The following is a 19,604-nucleotide window of genomic DNA, read 5'->3' on the forward strand; positions in this document are numbered from 1 at the left end:
AAGAGGAAGACGTGCGAGAAACTGTGGGAGGGAGACTTTCTTGTGTCTTGAGTAATGTAGTGTGCTGTTTTAATTCCATATTTGTATGTTTTCATAAACTAATAACATCATGAAACGCAATTACTTTAACTGATCGCGTACAACTTCATGTGATGTAGAATTCAAGGTTTAACTGTAAAAAAATGTTGTGACAGGGCACAGTGGGACTGAGAGTATCAGATGACCGGATTGTCCTCCAAAACAAACTTGTTTGTTTTTCTTTCCCAGCACTGAAGAGTCTCTCCGCTGTTTTGCATCTTCTGAGTGCTTTGGGCTGTTTTTTTTTTTCAATGAAGATGTGTGGGAAAGCACCCTACTACTGTTTGCTGGAAGGAGCTGGAAAAAGCTTGTGGGTGGAGGACCAGCGGGAGCAGGATCAGGGCTTCGGTGGGAGGAGGGGTGGTCACAAATGGGAGAGAAAACAGGAAAATGTGAACAATGGAGTGGCACAGCCCAGGACCCAACTCCGAACACGATGATAATTGTGGCTTCATACCTGCAGGATATTGCTGCACATGCACATGGGTGTTGAAGGGTTATTTCCCAGTGAAGCAGAGAAACCGCAAGAGAATCGTATTTAGGCAGACTTGACCTCTGTGAAGCATTAATCCTATATTGCAGTAATTCCATATTTGAGCAAGAGTAAGGGAAAGAAATGGTTTATTACATGTATACTTCAGGGTCTATGTGAAGATCGTGCTCATGTGGGGTTTTTTTTTTCTCTATAACAGAGCGGTAATAGTGTCCACATGCCGCGACTGGAACCTCTGGAAAAATAAGGTTTCGTTCAACTGCAAAAAGAGCAGAATCGTTGAAGAGCAGCTTAAAACCAAAAGGGAAAATTCTCTGAAAAGTCAGAAAAAGCAAAGTGGGTGAAATTACCAAGGAACATCCTAAACTCTGAGTTTATGACCCCGGAAGGCAAAATTTGGTAAGTTCTAAAAAAATGTGGTGTCTTTATTGTGGCCATATATATTAATGGTGCAAATGCATCAAGTAATTACGTAAATCATTTTAAATTAATTGTAATTAAACCTTTCATCTTTCAATGCTGTTCACTCATTTCTTCTTTCAAATTTTGAAATTTAACAAATTTAACAAATATAATTTTAATATTTATCCATAATACAACTGGAGTCTTTACCGTATCACTGTAATATTTACATTTACAGTACATTTATTTATAATATTTATTGTTTTTGTTGCTTTCCAGCATATGAACCAATATAAATCACAAAGATTCATACAGATTAACACCATCTGATATAAGAAGAAAAACTTAACCAAACTGACTTTGAAAAAAAATTTCTTAGGATATTTATACAGTGAATATGCACAAACTGTCAGGGACCCCGATAGTTACTCTGCTGAAGCTGCAATAAAACTCCTTTTTACACAGCAGGTCAACAGTGTAGAGCAGTGATGGTCACATATTAGTGTGTTACTAGTATGTCTTCGGAATTGAATTACTGATCAATTCCTGTTAGCGTAACTTCAAGTACTCAGTACGTACTCCGTCTGAACACCAGTAGTGCTGTACACACTCCATCTGAACACCTAATAATATACGAGAAACACTTGCATTCAGCAGTCCTGTACAGGACAAGACTGTGATTGTAATATTTTGATCTGTGAATGCATCCCATGCAGAGGGAAGCATCATGTTACCATTTTCATATAATCTCTACTGTAAACATGAACAGTGGGGGGGCTGACGGAATACTCTTTGTGGCTCATCCTGTGGTTACCGTGGTGACAAGCTTGCTCATATCTGCCTGGCAACTGGGCACATCTGTCACTCTGACCGTTTTGCTCCTGAGAAAAACAAAAACAAGATCAGCACAGATCTGCTTGAAGTGTGCGTTTTTTTTTTTTTTTTAATGAATTATAATTTACAGTAAAATGGACTATTAACATGATGATGATTCAAACTGCTGTCTATGTGAATAGAACCACAGCAAAAAAGAAGCACTCACATTCTTGGTTCTTCAAGCAATGTCTGAAATACAATACAGAGCAAGTTCTAATCGGGCTATATTGTTCACATCGGTGGCATTAAGCAGTCGGGCAGCTGGTAGTGTAGTGGTGAGCACTGCTCCCTTTAGCTGCAAAAATTGCAGGTTCAATCTCCACCTCTAACTGCAGTATCTATGAGCAAGGTACTTACCAGAAATTGCTCCAGTAAAATTACCCAGGTGAATAAATAGGTAGGTAATTGTAACCTCAATGCTGTAATAACTGATACTTTAACTTTGCAACATGACCACTGGTGAGGCAGCAATGGGTGGATATGTGGTATTTTTAATTTGTTCTATGCCTCGTCTTCTTAGATCATCAGATTGCCTTGTTTGGTCATTAAGGAGTCCCCCAGGTGTGGCCTCTCAAGGTGCTACAGCCGGCAGCAAGGTTATTATGTAAAACAACACTTTCAAGCATAATGAGTATGCTGCGTTGAAGTGGTGTTACACATTAGACATGCGTTCTCTGGCATGTTGTTGGGATGTTAAAGGATGGGATGTCAGTGACATTAAGAGGTGTTTGCAGCAGGGGGCGTAGTCCTTCTTCGGGCCATCGCAATCTGAAGGTCCTGGGTTGGAATCCTGCTCCTACTGTAACTGCCATGATGAAAATACCCTGTTGTACTGTGGAAATCACTGTTTGTCTCTTAAGCCACAAACCTGACAATGTAAGTGACCTTGGTGGAGAAGCCTGGGGTGAGATAAATAGATTACACTAATGATGACTTGTGATAAAACCATGTTTTTGTAAAAACATTACAAGAAATAACACTTGAAGTAGAAGTGAAGTCCATCCTCTGAGCATCACACCATCCGTTGATAATGTCCTCAACGTGTCCTCGGAATCTGCATTAAAATCAGTGAGAACAGGAGCCTTAAGGCCCTCGCGACGGCTGCGTCCCCTTTAAAAATGAATTATGCCGATCGTAACCTCATCCCCCCCCCCCCCCCCCCAACCCCTTCTCCGCCCCATCCCCCTCCCGGATGAACACATTGTCTTCAGTTTAAATCGTGGACTCGGAGAGTCACCGGCAGCAGAGTCAGTCTGGTCGACCATGGGGAGCACCATGGGGACCACCTCAGGGACCCCCGCGGAGATGCTATGACCAAACTCCCCCCCGGGCTCGCGCGGTGGCACGGGGGAAGACACGCGCCAGCAAAGTGCACTGTTATCTGTGGAGCCCATGATACTGGGACACCGCACTAGTAGGACAATCTGGGTCGTAGACTCATACGTGTGGCTCGGAGGTGAGTCTACGGTACCGTACAGTTTCGTGTTTCTCTATCTATGTAGACCGAACCGGAGCGGAGATGCTGCTATATTGTTGATGCTGGTGGTGCTGAAATGAGAGGCGCGACGGGGGGTCATCTCGGGACCGCAAACCCGCTGTGTCACCTTTCATTCTCTAATAATAATAATACATTTTTATTCAATGTATTCACTACGCAACAACAACAACACTTCAGTGTGCAGTGATTCCGACGGTAATTTAATGTAAAATATGAGGATAATTATGTTTGCCACTAGTCCACCACATGATCAGTCTGCCTTAATTTGGATGATACGATCAAAAAAATAGGAAGACAGAGAGACGAATAATAAGATGTGATCCAGCCAGGGGCGCGCGCACACACACTCACAATGCACGTGTGACAGTGATAAACGTGAGCTTTTGAAAAGACACACGACACGGTCGGGTCCACGGATCACTTGTGTTGTGATGTTGTGGTCTGTGTAACACAGTGTCACCGCATCGCATGGCCTCTGTGATGTTGTTGTTGAAAGTGATGATGATGATGATGATGATGACGATTATGATGAAGGCGTAGAGAGTCACACACACTCTTTCTCCCTCCACCGGTGGCTCCGCGGCCCCCATGCTGCTCGGGATGTCGGGGGAAACAATACAGCTGGTGAAAGGAAGTGTGTGTGTGTGTGTGTGTGTGTGTGTGTGTGTTACGTTTCATCTTCATCTTTATGATCTATTTGTAACGTCGGCGTTTCTGGTTTCTATCTCTGTCACTTGTCACTGCGACGAGGTCCTGAACGTTACTCTTGTCATCAACGCGAGCGCGGAGTCAGTGGCGCGTCTGTGCCCCGTGCTCTTATTGGGCCGCGTGCGTGGGGCCGGTCTGGGGGTGTCGGGCCAACGCGTGGGCCCCACGTACACCGTGTGGGGCTGTACCGTACGGAGCCCTTGGCTTCGTGGAGCTCCAGCGGATCTCCGCCTCTGTCCTACTTTCTGGCTCCTCTGGCTCCTCGTGCCGCCCCGCTTTGTTCTCGGCGCCGCCACGCGCAGTTACAGCGCTTTGTTACAATGTTGCGTGTGATTGCGTGTCTCTCGTCTCGCGGCACCTCGTGCAGAATGATGACGCCGCATGACGAGAGGGGGCGTTGCGTGTGGAATTAGTGGCGGTGACATGAAAGCTGTTCACACACCGCACGTGCGCGTGTGAAAGGAAACCCGGATGTTTTACATAAGGACTCAAGTGCTTCTCTTTATGGCTATTCATGAAGCACAGCTTCTCTCCCTGATGTCTCCATGTCTATGTCCTTTCCCGTGCCAGGGCTCCATCATGCCCCCCCCACGATGAACGTCCTCTCTGCCATCACATGTCCCTCTCCACTCTCCAGTACTTGTCTCTTCCGTCCTGATCCTTGTCAGCCCTTCCTCTTCCTCTTTATATTTCACCCTCCTCTCCTCTTCCACACATCCTCCTTCCTTCTTTCCTTCTACTTTCTCCCCCCTCCTTAACCCCTGCATTATTTCCCATAATCCCCCTTTTCTTTGTCCGTCCGCTCATTGCCAGTGTTTGTCTCACTCCTGTAGCCATGATGTTTTCCTCCTTTCACAAAACCTCATTTACTGTTTCCTTGTTTCCTTTATTTCCGGACCCTCGGACGCTCCGTCCTCCATCCTCTGCTTCCTCAGGTGCCACTAGTCTCGTCTGTTCTGGAGGTCTGGGAAGGTGCCCCTTTTTCCCAGCATGCCTCCACGCCCATCCTCAGGTGAGCTATGGGGTCTGCACCTCATGCCTCCACGCATCCTCGTTGACTGCTGTCTGCCCAACGGCATGCTGGTCAGCCTGGAGTGCCTGCGTGAAGCTCCTCTCATCAGCATCAAGCAGCAGCTCTTCGCTGAGGCCCGTAAATATCCTCTCTACCACCTCCTACAGGTCAGCACACACAGTGCACCGTTTCTCCTGTTACATTTGCATTCATTCATTTAGCAGACACTTTTGTCCAAAGCGACGTACATCTCAGCAAAAGTACAATTTATGCATTACATTGAGAGAAGGAGACATAGCTGCAGACATGAGAGTCTCAAGCAAACCTAGTTTGTTCCCTACCGCTTGCTGCACCGAGGTTCATCGTTTGAGTAGCTGTTGCTTTGCTGCCCAACACTTCAAGGTGACCTTTGCATTGGTTTACAACTTTTATCCAATATTTTCACACTTTTGGTCTGATTTCATGTCATCATATGAGTCCCAGGTATTGCTTAAATCAGATAAAATGACAATAAATCACAGAAGTGATTCAACTGGGGAAAATGGTCACCTTCACATTGATGATTTCCCAACAGCAGAATCAGTGCTGCTGAACACTGATATGTACTTTTCCTGCACACTTACTTCATTTATAACACGAATCCTTACAACAAAAACTACAGGACGTAGCCTGCAATTCCGCATTCACTTGATTTTGTAGAACGTCCACTAAGAGATGGTGTGCGTCACGGGGTTAATTGTTGACTTGACAGGAGGAGTCGTGCTATATTTTTGTTGGAGTGACGCAGGAGGCGGAACGGGAGGAGTTCTACGATGAGACCCGGCGGCTGTGTGACCTGCGCCTCTTCCACCCTATTCTCAAAGTCATTGAACCGCTGGGGAACAGGGAAGAGAAGATCCTCAACAGGGAGATTGGTCAGGGTCCTTTCTGCACCTGTCTCTCTACCCACCCCCCACCGGCGTCACATTGATTAATGTACCTGCTTGTGGCTCTTGCCTCAGGATTTGCCATCGGGATGCCCATCTGCGAGTTTGAGCTCGTGAAGGACCCAGAGGTTCAGGACTTCCGCCGTAACATTCTCAGCGTGTGCAGAGAAGCCATGGAGGAAAGGGAGGGTGGTGGTGCCCACAGCCAGGCCCTCTACGTGTACCCGCCCAACGTTGAGTCCTCTCCTGACCTGCCCCAGCACATCTTCTGCAAGCTGGACAAAGGTGTGTGACGTGCTGCGCCTTTGACACTTGCGCTGGCGCATGGATTTTGCAAAGAATGAATCCTTATTGTTTTGGCCTGATCACTGCGATGTGGTGATTATGAGCAGTTCTTGTCCTCCTGCCTAATTCCTGTCGCGCTCCAGCACCATCACGTTCAACACGCTGCTCTCTGTCCCAAGCAGGTCGCCTCATAGTGACCATCTGGGTGATCGTGTCTCCCTCCAATGCGAAGCAGAAGTACACCCTGAAGATCGCTCATGACTGCCTGCCCGAACAGCTAATTGCAGAGGCGATACGCAAGAAGACACGCAGCATGCATCTGTCTGCGCAGCAGTTGCGCCTCTGTGTGCAGGAGTACCAAGGCCAGTACATCCTCAAGGTGTGTGGCTGCGATGAGTACCTGCTGGAGAAGTACCCGCTGAGCCAGTACAAGGTGAGCACTTTGCAAATAAAGTGTGCGTGTGGAGAGGTGCTGAAGAGCTCTGAAAGCACATTTCTTTTATCGAGGCGATTGCTCTTTCTTTGGGGATTAGGCTCTGTAATGAATCCTCTTGCGTTACGGTGGTACAGACCTCTCACTGTCCTTACTGTTCAAGTGGCATTGAGGTGTCTGTACTGCTTTTTACTCTCCATCCGTCAGTGCATGAGTGGTGTGAAGAGCGCGTATGCAGACACACAGCGTCTTCAGAAAGAGTTCCTTCACCGGAAAACATGGGAATCATGTTGTACCCCCTTTACCAACACAAAATGTAACAGATTTATGAAGACCAAAATTACTGTTTTTTTTTTTTTTGTTTTTTGGCCAAACATGAAATGTTTGTAATCATCTTTTATAAAAAATAAACTGATTCCTAACAACTCAATTTTGATGTGCTTCCACCAGCTCCACTGGACTCATGACCTCCTGTAGTTGTCAGATACACACATACTCTCCGTACTACAGTCCACACATGTAGACACGCAGGTGGAATCCAGGTGGAGGTACATGGAGCCCCTGAACTGCTCACTGTGACGGGGTCGTGCTCGTGTGGCTCAGCACTGTTATGATTTTTCTCGTTACAAGATGAATATCCTCTGAAGTCACTGTCAAAACATGTACAAAAAATGTAAAAATTCATAACAAAACTGATGTGGTCACAATGTCTGCATTAAAATCCCGGGAAATGGCACCAATGAGGTAATTTGTGCTGTTATAGTTTTGGATTGTTTGCGACCATAAACCACATTTTCTGAAAGTCATTCTCTCTTGCTTTGTCTGTCTCTGTCCCCGTCCCTGTCACCTTCTCTATCTCTCTATCCATCTCTCTCTCTGTCCGTGTCTCTCTCTCCCTGTCTCTCTGTGTCCCTGTTTCTCTCTGCCTGTCCCTGTCTCTCTCGCCATCTGTCTGTCTGTCTCTCTCCTTCCCTGTCTCTCTCTCTCTTTCTCTCTCCCTGTCCCTGTCTCTCTTTGTTAGTACATCCGGAGCTGCATCGTTGTGGGCCGGCTTCCACACCTCATGCTCGTGTCCAAGGACAGCCTGTACAGCCAGCTGCCCGCCAGCGGCTTTGTAGCCCCGTCCTACAGCCGCCGGACACCTCAGCCGAGCCCCTGCCCTGGGGGGGGGGACCCGAGCCCCCCTCGCTCCCTCTGGGCCTTTAACACCCTACTGAGAGTTCGCTTACTGTGTGCCACCTACGTCAATGTCAACATCAGAGACATAGACAAGGTTAGTGGATGGGCTAGTGAGGGATTGAGCCACTTGCATGGGGAAAATTTTCACGAGAGAGAAAGACAGAAAGAGAGGGAGGGGAAGACAGATGGAAACGATGAGCGGAGAAGGGAGGCTCGGTAGGGTGATGGCCTGGAGGATGAAGAAGAAAGATGCTGCTTGGTGATATAACGCAGGGAAAGGAGTCAATGTCACCAGCTGGAGGTGGTGTTGATGTAATGTGTGACATGTTTGGTAAGTCTATGTAACTGCCTGTGTGTGTGTGTGTGTGTGTGTCAGATTTATGTAAGAACAGGTATCTACCATGGAGGAGAGCCACTGTGTGACAACGTTAACACCCAGAGGGTTCCCTGCTCTAACCCCAGGTAACCCAAGCCTGGGTTCACGTCCACATTTACTCATTTAGCTGGTGCTTTTCCTCCACACGCCCTACAAGTATTGACCCATTTATAGAGTTGGGTAACTTTACTGGAGCAATTTAGGGTAGGTACCTTGCTCAAGGGTACTACAGCGCGAGGTGGGATTTGCTCTGTCTGAAGCATGGTGCTCTGAACAACACCACTGTACACATGTAGAAGTTTTCTTCAACACCTGTATGCCAGACTCTGAGGGACCCTGATCATCTGCAGAAGTTTATGACAAACTGGCTCCTATATGGCTGTGCTGTTGCTCCCAGGTGGAACGAGTGGCTCTCCTACGACATCTACCTGACAGAACTGCCTCGCTCAGCCCGTCTCTGTCTGTCCATCTGCTCTGTCAAGGGCCGCAAGGGAGCCAAGGAGGTACGCGGCCATCAGGGTTGGACAGGAAAGACGAATGAAGTGGGAGGGCCTGTTGGGTTTGGGGTGGAAGAGGTATACAACTTGAAGTATTGATTTCATATTGACACTGAAGCATGGTGTGTGTGTGTGTGTGTGTGTGTGTGTGTGTGTGTGAGAGAGGGAACGAGTGCGTGTGTTTAAACATACCAAACCTGTTTCCCCAGGAGCACTGCCCGTTAGCCTGGGGGAATGTCAACCTTTTTGACTACAAGGACACCCTTGTGAGTGGCAAGGTGGCACTGAGCCTGTGGCCTGTCCCTCATGGCCTGGAGGACCTGCTCAACCCCATCGGAGTGGCTGGATCAAACCCCAACAAGGTGCCTGGGTGGGGCAGAAAAGGGTAGAAAAAAATGGAAAAGCTGTGGTGAGGTAAAAAGATTTGCCACATATCCATCGTATCATGTGTGAGTTTCTGGGATCCCATCTACTTCAGAACCTGCAATGGTGACCTGTTGACGCTGTGACAAGAAAGGTGAGTTCATTGTGCCTTTGACCTTTTCGCACTTCCTTAATCTTCCCTCTTTATTCTTCCTCCCTCTCCCAGGAGACACCTTGTGTGGAACTTGAGTTCTCTTGGTTCAACCAGACAGTGATATTTCCCGATGAGCAGCAGATTGAGGAGCATGCCAACTGGGTCATCTCCCGGGAGCTCGGCTACAACTACTGTCCGGGGCTGGTGAGAGGGAGCTGGAAGGTGTGGCAGGGTGGGACGCGGAGGATGGAAGGCGAAGACAGAAGGAATGGGGTGCCAGGATGACGGCGGAGGGAAGCTGACCTGATGATGTAGGTTTGTTGCACAAAAGGAACACGTTCCTACCCTCATACCTTCACTTCACAGAGCAGCCGGCTGGCGTGTGACAGCACCGTGTCGCAGGTGGACGTCGAGCAACTGCGCAGCCTCTGCAGCCGAGACCCTTTGTACGAGCTATCAGAACAGGAGAAGGACTTCCTGTGGAGGCACAGGTGTGCACACACGTCGTCATTGCAGATGGGGGTCCCTTGCCACGTGAAACACAGATGATGTAGGATGCGCTTCTCTTGTACAGAACCATTCAGACATCAGCTTTCTGGTGGCAAGTCATCCTTCCGTTTACTATACTCAGAATGTTGAAGCACATGAATTTATACTCCTTTTCCATTTATGAATGAAAAGTTCACAGAAATGCCTTGCAGACCACACACACTCACACACGCATTTTCAGAACCGCTTGTCCCATACGGGGTCGCGGGGAACCGGAGCCCAACCCGGCAACTCAGGGCGTAAGGCCGGAGGGGGAGGGGACGCACCCAGGACGGGACACCGGTCTGCCGCAAGGCACCCCAAGCAGTACTCGAACCCCAGACTCACTGGAGAGCAGGACCTGGTCCAACCCACTGCGCCACTGCGCCACCGCACCCCCTTGCCTTGCAGACCATAAACCGGGAATTCACACGAGCTCCCAGAAGCGAAAAGCTGTGACACAGGAGTACAGGACCCGACCCAGAGGGTGATTTTTCCTGGCAAAATTTAGGAGGAGTATTTGGCGCAAGGGAGCTACAGCAGGAGGTGGGGTATGAGGCTGCAACCTCAGGAGTGCAGAGTGCTACCAGTACTACCAGTGCTACCAGTGCTACACACACACAAGAGTGACGGAAGAGCAACGTCGTGACGTACACACATAGCGAGAGAAAAGGCCTTGGAGTAACGCAAGAACAAAGAATAAAGCGAAAAAGAAAGTGAAAAGTGCAAAAACAGACGGGGAGACGCAGCTAGGCTAAGAAGTAAGAAGTAAGAAAGTAGTATTTAGGAGGTGCGCCATTCCGTTACCACGGCAACCATTGGGCAGGGGGCTGCACCTCCCACCTTTGTGCGCACGGTTTCGCAAAGGATTCCCTAAGATTGCAGCTACAAAGCTGAGCAGTTTTTAAAGTCATTCAGCAATTGGACTCTTGGATCACCTTCTGTTAAGTGTGAAGATGAGGAGGTGATGAAGCCTATTGAGGCTTCACATTCGAGTCTGCCGAGCATAGGAGCAAAGATGCCCGTTTACCTTTGTCCTCAAGCAGAGCGGGTCAGAGAGAGACTGGGGACAAAATGAAACCCGTGTCCCCTTTTCGAAAAGAGGAGAGCGTCCGGCACAGCAGGCCGACAGCATCAACAAGCAGCAGGAGAAGCGTCGGGGCAACAAAGTCGGTCGTGCCCTGAGCTCCGGCATGTGGGAGTTGTGTCCGGTGGCCCTTCGTGTGAAGAAGACGAGCAGTGGTGCTCAATGCCGGGAAGAAACGCTCGCGTTTCCCTAAAGAGTGCCGGGTTTCGCTTTGTCGGTTCTCAGCTCGGCTCCATAAACGCCCTGATGCCCGTGTGCGACGTTGCACATTTACACTGCTGTTCACCGTTTGTGTGTGTGCCTGTTTCTCTGCAGACATTACTGCGTCAACATCCCGGAGAGTCTCCCCAAACTCCTGCTCTCAGTCAAGTGGAACTCGCGAGACGAGGTGTCCCAAGTAAGGGAGTGAGAGCACGATGTTGAGGCGCACACAGTGAGCAGGGAACCAGGGGGTAGTGTGTGTGTGTGTGTGTGTGTGTGTGTGTGTGTGTGAAGGGAACCGGTGGTACACAAAGAGGCGCTTTTGGGTCCTTCATACCGACAGCCCTGGGCCTCCGTAATGCCAGTCAAGCGCCTGTTAGCTCCTCAGCGAGGTGATGCAGGGAGCACTAAGTGTCATTGCACTGGCTTCACCGTTCTCACGTCGGTTCTACGACTGCGTGTGTAACTTGTCGGCATTCAGCATAACTGCGCTTTGTTGTTATGTGTCATGTAGAGCTGCGGTGTGTGTGTGTGTGTGTGTGAGTGAGTGACTTTCCCTGCAGCGATCCATAAAGTATAATCCTGTCCTACCCCGTGCTATCCTAGCCCATCTTGTGACATGCCCTGTACCCTTTTGCCCCAGATGTACTGCCTGCTGCGGGACTGGCCCCTCATGCAGCCCGAGAGTGCCCTCGAGCTGCTGGATTGCAACTTCCCCGACCCCATGGTGCGGGAGTTCGCCCTGCGCTGCCTTGTCCAGGGCCTGACGGACGACAAGCTGAGCCAGTACCTGCTGCAGCTGGTGCAGGTGAAAGAAAAGTGCGCGAGAGGCGCGGCGTGCTCACGGCAGCCGTGCGCGTTTCCGTGTGCGCGAGCTCATGTTGAATGGCTGTGTTTCTGCAGGTGCTCAAGTACGAAATGTACCTGGACAACCCTCTGGCACGATTCCTCATCAAGAAAGCCTTGACCAACCAGAGGATCGGGCACTTCTTCTTCTGGCACCTCAAGTGAGGATGAGGATCGGATGAAAACGACGGTCCTATTGCCTACACCGGTCGCACTGAAGAGACCAGAAATAAAACGAGTGCTTTGATTACGAATCCTGATCACGAATAATAGTTACAAAGGAGAGGTGGGGCCATACAGCGAAATGTGTACGGTATTATGTCGCTAAATAAAAGCTAAATAGGGTAAGGAACGAGCGAGCGTCAGTGTCAGTAATGAGCTGAGTGATGAGGAAAAAAAGTCATGTCCAGCTGCTGGAAGGATCCAGGTCACTAAAATGAGTACCGATACACGGTACAGTGTGCTATGGTCCACATACCAGTGCCTGTGGCGCTAGTGACACTGCTGGTGATGGAGGTGATGAGGACCTGCTGCTTGATGATGACTGGTGATGATGACCGTGTTTAGGTCGGAGATGCACAACAAGACGGTGTCGCGTCGGTTCGGCCTGCTGCTGGAGGCTTTCTGCCGGGCCTGCGGGATGTACCTGAAGCACCTGAACCGGCAGGTGGAGGCCATGGAGAAGCTGGTCAACCTGACAGACACGCTTAAGCAGGAGAAGAAGGACGAGACACAGAAGGTACTGCGATCGGAGTAATGGCGACAGCTCGAGTCCCCCGTTTCCTCGTTGTGCTCGATCTCTGTAACCTCTAATGTTCAGGGAGAACTTGCGTTGGTTGCAGCGGGGCGTTCGTGGGAAATCACGTTTCTTCTTCAGCAGTACGATTATAACTCGCAGTGCTCACGTCCTCCAACACCTAGCAATCCCAGTCGTCCGGCAAAGTTATCTGTCGTTTTACTTACGTATCTAGTTCTATGTACACTCACAGGCCACTTTATTAGGAACACCATTCTAATAGTGGGCGAGACCCCGTTTTCTCGCAGAACAGCATGAGTTCTTCATGGTGATGATTCAACAGGGTGCTGGAAAAATTCCCTCAAAACTCTGGTCCATGTTGACATGATTGCATCACATAACTGCTGATGATTTGTTAGCTTTACATTCATCCCAGTGTGCACATCCCAAAGGTTATCTAGTCAGATTCTTATCTGGTGGCTGGGAAGGCCACTGGAGAACAGTGAACTCATTGTGATGTTCATGGAGCCAGTTAGGGATGACTTGTGCTTCGTCACCTGGCACATCGTCCTGCTGGAAGTAACTATTAGAAGATGGGTAAATTGTGGCCGCGCATGCACTCAACGAGACTCAGACAGGCTGTGACATTCGAGCGATGTTCGATTGGTATTAGGGGGCCTAATGTGTGCCACGAAAACATTTACCATACTACCTGGATGTCCCAGCAGAACTCGAGAGTCATCCGACCAGGCAGTGTTTTTTCAAGCTTAAGCTGTCCGGTGTCAGTGAGCCTGTGCCTACTGTAACCTCACATTTCTGTTCTTAGCTGATAGGGGTGGAACTCGACGTGGTCTTCTGCTGTTGTAGCGCGTCCATCTCGAGGTTCGACGTGTTGTGCATTCAGAGATACCTTTCTGCTCACCGCTGTTGTTTAGGAGGAGTGTTTATTTGAATTACTGCAGCCTTCTTGTCAGCTCATACCAGTCTGATCATTCTCCTCTGACCTCTCTCATAAACAAGGCATTTGTGCTGACAGAAGTGCTGCTCACAGGGTGCTTTTTGTTTTTCGCACCATTCTGAGTAAACTGTAGAAACCTGTTGAGTGTGAAAATCCCAGGAAATCAGCAGTTTCCGAAATGCTCAAACCACTGCATCTCGCACCAACGACCGTGCCACAGTCGAAGTCGCTTAGATCACAATTATTTCCCATTCCGATGTTTGGTCTGAACACTGACTGAAGCTTTTGACCTGTGTCTGCACGATTTTATGCGCTAAGCTGCAGCCACATAGTTGGCTGACTGGGTAATAGCACGAAGGAGCAGGTGTGCAGGTGTTCCTAATAAAGTGGCCTGTGCGTGCGTGCGTGCTGGATTGCACTTGGCGGTGCAGCACGCTGTCATTGTCTGCTGCACTTTCCATGGAAGAAGCGTGCAGGTGCTTCGTGGACCACTTGTCCATTAGTGTGTCCCCACTGGCTGCTCTAGATGCAGATGAAGTTCCTCGTGGAGCACATGTCCCGCCCTGACTACATGGAGGCTCTGCAGGGGTTTGTCTCTCCCCTGAACCCCGTCCACCAGCTGGGCAACCTGAGGTACCATCTTTCCCTGCACAGAGCCTCTTCCTGTCATTGTTGTGTGTTTCCCTGTCCCCCGAAATGTCCCCTGTCCTCAAAGCTGTCCCCCACCTGGGCAACCTCAGGTTCTGCATGTCACACTGGAGACCAAGTTTGTCTGCCTGCCTGTCTGTCTGTCTTTCAGTTTCTGAGTCTCTCCAACTCAGTTCGTCAGGTGGGCACCCAAGGTACTAAACTCATCCGTGTGTGGTCTGCTCCACTGGCCTGCGCTCGACCCCATCTGACTGTTCCAATGCCCAGCACTGCGTGTGTGTCTGCGTCGTGTAACTTTCCTTCCAGCCTTTCCTAACTATCCATCCCATTGCTCAGATCCTACATGTTTTTTTAATCACTCCACTCAGTCACTTACTAAGTGTCCACATACGCCAGACTTTTGTGTGTCTGTGACGTCTCGCTGCTTAAATATCCAACACTGTGCTCAGCGCAGGTAAAATTCGTCAAAGTTTTACATTTACACGTATTTATTTATCAGACGCTTTTCTCCAAAGCGACTTCCAATGAACTCTATGTAGTGTCATCAGCCCACACCCCTTGTTCACCACGGTGACTTACACTGCTAGATACGCTGCTTACACTGGGTCACTCATCCATACATCGGTGGAGCACACACACTCTCTCTGTCACTTAGTCACGTTTTGAGAAACGACACGATGTGCCTAGGGACGTGATGTGAGCGGCACCTCCTGCTATGGTAAAATATCACAGAACAAGGAGAGGCTTCACTTCCATGGCGATGGACACACAAAATGTTTAACAAGAAGCTCCAGCTCTCCTGTCACTCATCTGTAGCCTCGGTCCGCCTTCAGTGCTCCTTCCCACTGACTCTCAGCTTCTCGTGTTGCGCCAGGCTGGAAGAGTGTCGCATTATGTCATCGGCAAAGCGTCCGCTGTGGCTGAACTGGGAAAACCCTGATATCATGAGTGAGCTGCTCTTCACCAACAATGAAATCATCTTCAAGAACGGAGACGGTGAGGATGCCGGGAGAGCAAAGCACGTGCGATCAGTTGTGTCTGTTTAAAGACATCTTGCGGCGACTTTTTTATTTTTAGCTGCATAGCATAATAACATCTTTTATGAACTTCACAGTGTCTGTATTTGTTGTGTGTGTGTGAGAGAGAGAGAGAGAGAGAGAGAGAGAGAGAGAGAGAGAGAGAGAGAGAGAGAGAATGCCCGTGCCATCTCGCAAGCGCACGATACATGTGTAAGTGCTAATGTTCAATAATTTTTCACTAATACCAATTTGTTTAATAACGGAAAAGCGTATTCGCAGCCACTGGTGACACGTGCACTGTGCTCTAGAATCACGCGTCTGCATCCAAGTCTCTCCTCCCATCGATGTGATGCACTCTTTGTGTTTTTCTCCAAGATCTATGTCGCTTTGGAGGAAAGCGTCTGCTAAATGAACGTGTGTTCGTGTGTATTTGCACAGTGCGAATGCGTGACTTGGTATGTTTTCCCCTCAGATTTGCGGCAGGACATGCTAACTCTTCAGATCATCAAGATCATGGAGAACATTTGGCAGAACCAGGGACTGGACCTACGGTAATCCTGCCATCCTCGGCCATCCGATCGCCCTTCTCGTGCCAACTGGGCAGCGCAGCCCCGGTGCTACAACGTCTTGTCTGTCCTCAGAATGCTGCCGTACGGCTGCCTGTCCATCGGCGACTGCGTAGGGCTGATCGAGGTGGTGAAAAACTCGTACACGATCATGCAGATCCAGTGCAAGGGCGGCCTAAAGGGGGCGCTGCAGTTCAACAGCAATACGCTGCATCACTGGATCAAGGACAAGAACCGTGGAGAGGCGTGAGTTTCTGCTCCACGTCCATACCTGCAGGCTGCTCACCTGCCCCCGGCGCGACCCCTTCCGAGCCCGAGGCCTGAGGCCCTTCTCTGTCTCTCGCAGGTACGACCGTGCCATCGACCTGTTCACACGCTCCTGCGCCGGCTACTGCGTGGCCACATTTATCCTGGGCATTGGGGACAGACACAACAGCAACATCATGGTGAAGGAGAACGGCCAGGTAGCATGGCCATGGCGATTGCGCTCCCTATTCCGCATGGCATGTATGAGCGTGAGGTCAGACGGAAGGCCGTAATATTGAGCGTAAATTGAACCAAAGTGACTTTCTCAGCCTGGAATATCCAGACGCTTTTAGCGGGACGGCTGAAATAAAACGGCTCTCTCCTTCCTTGCAGCTGTTCCACATTGATTTCGGGCACTTTCTCGACCACAAGAAGAAGAAGTTTGGCTACAAACGGGAGCGAGTGCCCTTTGTTCTCACGCAGGACTTCCTCATCGTCATTAGTAAAGGAGTACAGGAGTGCACCAAAACGAAAGAGTTTGAAAGGTGCAGTTCGCAGCTCATAGATGAGAAGGAGAACATGGACACACGCACACCGGTGTAATGAGAACGGCACAAGTTACAAACAATAAGGAATTATGGCTTTTTTTTTTGTTTTAACTTCCGCATGAAATAGTGCTTCAGTTATACACCCACACAGAGAACTGATGCCCTATCCTTTCACATACCTGCCTAAGGGCTACTTAACCATGCATCCATATGTGGTCTCACTAGCACCCAGTATCAAGTTCTTGACACTGCATGACATTTATTTATCTATCTGACTCATTTCTCCAAAGCCAGTTTCACTGTTGTTACTAACAATTATTTGCCCCTTTTATACAGCAGAGTAACTTTGTATTTTAAACTGGAGCAAGTCAGAGTAAGTGCCTTGCTTAGGGTTACTGCAGCTGGGATTCAAACCTGTAACCTTTGGGTCCAAAGGCAACAGCTATCACCCCTCTGCTACCAGCTGGCCCTGTACACACCCTGCAATGCATTGCATGAGTGTTCCCCACAGTTATAACCTTGTCCTCTGGCTCTTCCCTTCTTGGCTGCAGGTTCCAGGAAATGTGCTACAAGGCCTACCTGGCCATACGACAGCATGCCAGCCTCTTCATCAACCTGTTCTCACTGCTCCTGGGCTGTGGCATGCCTGAGCTCCAGAGCTTTGATGACATTGCGTACTTGCGCAAGACGCTTGCCCTGGAGAAGAGCCAGCAGGAGGCACTGGAGTACTTCACCAAGCAGATGAACGATGCCCACCACGGCGGCTGGACCACCAAGATGGACTGGATCTTCCACACCATTCGCCACATGCCCAATGAGCACTGACACCTGACTGCTGAGCAAGAGATGCTCACAGAGATACTCCGACAGACAGTCACATATGAGATGTGAGCTGATTCTGCAGGGGAGGGACCGAAACATGTGCGTAGAGGGTCTAACCGAAAGAACGGTACTGCGGTACCCTGCAGAACTGCTGTGTTGAGAGCAAGGAAGTGCCAAGGCATGGAGTGAAAAAAACAGTTCTTGGAGCAGCAATACACCGTGTGTCGTGCTGACCGCTGGGAAGTGTTTGGCCTTTACCCCCCAACTGCAGAGTTCGCAGGAACAGCAGCGCGCTATCAGCACCCTCACGAGCTCAGTGTGTCCGACACCAACACCAGAGACCCTGCGTCAGGCCGATGCTGAACACGGTGAGAGATGCTGAGGGCAAATGCAGAGCAGCGGCGACTTTCTAACCGCGATACAAAGCAGCTGCAGCTTTTTGCACTAAGAGGTTTGCCAACTGGCTGTACAGTCACAACGGAGAGTCCGCTGAAGTTTACTGCACTCTCACTGCACCCCCATTGTCTGCGGTAGGCTCGCTCCCGTGCCTGGGGCCGTGCCGTGACAGAGGAAGACTGCGATTTGACTGCACTTTGAATGCACTGGAACTCTTCGGGACTGTCTTTCGACTGTGTTTTGACTGCACTGTGATCACAAGTGGTTGAGTGGTTGTGTTTCGACTGTGTTTGCACTGTGTTTTCGCTGCGAGCGCTCGGGGCTCCACCGTCGCTGCCACGCGAGGCGCACTCGCCGTGGGGCAGTGGTGGCGCCGAGGGTGACTTGGCTCCCGCACCCTGTGCATGTGTAGCAACACGCTGCACTGCAGGGCGTTTCCTCCTTGCTCCTGCACTACTTGACCGCACTGCACGGGAACTAGTGAACGAGGATTCGTGTCACCGATGGCAAGTGGTTCTAGGTGTCATTACTGCAAGGAGCATCATCTGCACCTGTGGTCCTTGAATCGCACGTCGCTTGAACGGGCATTTTGGCCGCAGCGGGATCTCAGTTGAGGAAGTTTCAATGGCTTCGACTTTGTTTCCTGCAAAGATGCCAAATTTGACATCACTATTATTATTATTGTTATTATTATTATTATTACTGTTTGTTTTTCTATGCTAAAAATGGCATAGCCTAGGTTGAGTGGTGATGTTAATAACCATTTTGAGTGTGCTGATACAGTCTTCCACATTCCCACAACTTTACATTTAGAGGGGAGAAACATTTTTGTTGTTGTTTGACCTCAGTATTGTATTGTGATTCAGTATCAAGCGAACGAGCTCTAAACTGAGCAAAAACGGTCGTTTTCTCACGCGAGACACTGTGACTGTAATAAGAGCTGTGCCCGTTGCTCCATTTGGATCACAAATCCCTCCTTTTCCACCTCGACCTGACAACTTGCACACTTACAAACTGCCCTCTCACGCCTCGCGGGGAGGCACCACGCTTAGCAGGGCACAGGGATGGAGCACTGAAGCTGCGTACCATTAGGGAACTGAAAGAGCTCCCAAAGCGGGTCCATGCACGCGCCGCTCCGTCGGGCGCTGGGTCCAGGTCTCCGTGGGGGGGCTGTTGTGTTTTGTCCGGCAGCTTGTTGCCTGTCAAAGCTCCTGCTCATCACCAGCTCAACGGGGGACTTTTTAGGGTCACACAAGTGGTGTCATATCACAAGATCTGTATTGTTAAACTTCTTTACACTTCTAAAGCTAATTAATGCAAAACGTTTCAGCATTTAAACTAAAAAGGAATGAGCAAAATGTTGAGTCGGGGTGATTCACTTGCCCTGAGATTATTTCAAAGTGTGAAAGTACCGGTGAACAGGTATTCAGTGTTGGACACCATGGTACAAGGCTTGACTTTGCTGGAACAGGCAACGGCGACGCAATATTGGTTTTCAACGCTCAAATTAATGACCTACAAAGAGGCACTTAATTCAGTGTGTTTTGTTCTAGTGCTTTATAATCATTGTTCTTGTGGGAGTTTGTTCAAAAATCAGTGTACTGTATTTCGATAATTTCCATACCGATGTTACCATCGTCCAGGTCAGAACAATGGCACATAATTGATTGTATAACTTGAAGTTTGTTTCCTGGATGTTTTATTACCATGTTGTTTTATCAAT

General features: G+C 49.3%; 1 protein-coding gene across 4 annotated transcripts; it reads left to right on the forward strand.

Moving 5' to 3' along the window:
- The first annotated feature begins 404 nt into the window (after positions 1-404).
- On the forward strand, positions 405-18,880 carry LOC108923074 (phosphatidylinositol 4,5-bisphosphate 3-kinase catalytic subunit alpha isoform). Of its 4 annotated transcripts, none has more exons than XM_018733547.2 (22): positions 405-970; positions 4,991-5,234; positions 5,819-5,981; positions 6,069-6,278; positions 6,461-6,711; positions 7,733-7,984; positions 8,267-8,352; positions 8,664-8,769; positions 8,973-9,125; positions 9,353-9,484; positions 9,647-9,771; positions 11,211-11,292; positions 11,740-11,904; positions 12,000-12,103; positions 12,510-12,681; positions 14,163-14,269; positions 15,159-15,280; positions 15,776-15,854; positions 15,945-16,115; positions 16,216-16,333; positions 16,509-16,660; positions 17,215-18,880. In XM_018733547.2, exons 2-22 carry the CDS (start codon positions 5,046-5,048, stop codon positions 17,486-17,488), a joined length of 3,213 nt encoding a protein of 1,070 aa, XP_018589063.1. In that variant the 5' UTR covers positions 405-970; positions 4,991-5,045; the 3' UTR covers positions 17,489-18,880. The 4 variants fall into 4 exon arrangements, with proteins under 4 accessions (XP_018589063.1, XP_018589065.2, XP_018589066.1 ...); XM_018733548.2 differs by lacking the exon at positions 405-970 and adding an exon at positions 3,026-3,305; XM_018733549.2 differs by lacking the exons at positions 15,159-15,280; positions 17,215-18,880 and having other exon boundaries at positions 16,509-16,601.
- The last annotated feature ends 724 nt before the right edge of the window (positions 18,881-19,604 follow it).

This window comes from Scleropages formosus, chromosome 13 (genome assembly GCF_900964775.1).
Source record: "Scleropages formosus chromosome 13, fSclFor1.1, whole genome shotgun sequence".
Taxonomy (NCBI): domain Eukaryota; kingdom Metazoa; phylum Chordata; class Actinopteri; order Osteoglossiformes; family Osteoglossidae; genus Scleropages; species Scleropages formosus.

Bases quoted from the DNA above. Each gene is read 5' to 3' on its own strand.
- LOC108923074 (XM_018733547.2), top strand. From the start codon at position 5,046: ATGCCTCCACGCCCATCCTCAGGTGAGCTATGGGGTCTGCACCTCATG. The intron at 5,235-5,818 runs GTCAGCACACAC...TTGACTTGACAG, and splicing joins CTCTCTACCACCTCCTACAG to GAGGAGTCGTGCTATATTTT. The intron at 8,353-8,663 runs GTAACCCAAGCC...TGTTGCTCCCAG, and splicing joins GTTCCCTGCTCTAACCCCAG to GTGGAACGAGTGGCTCTCCT.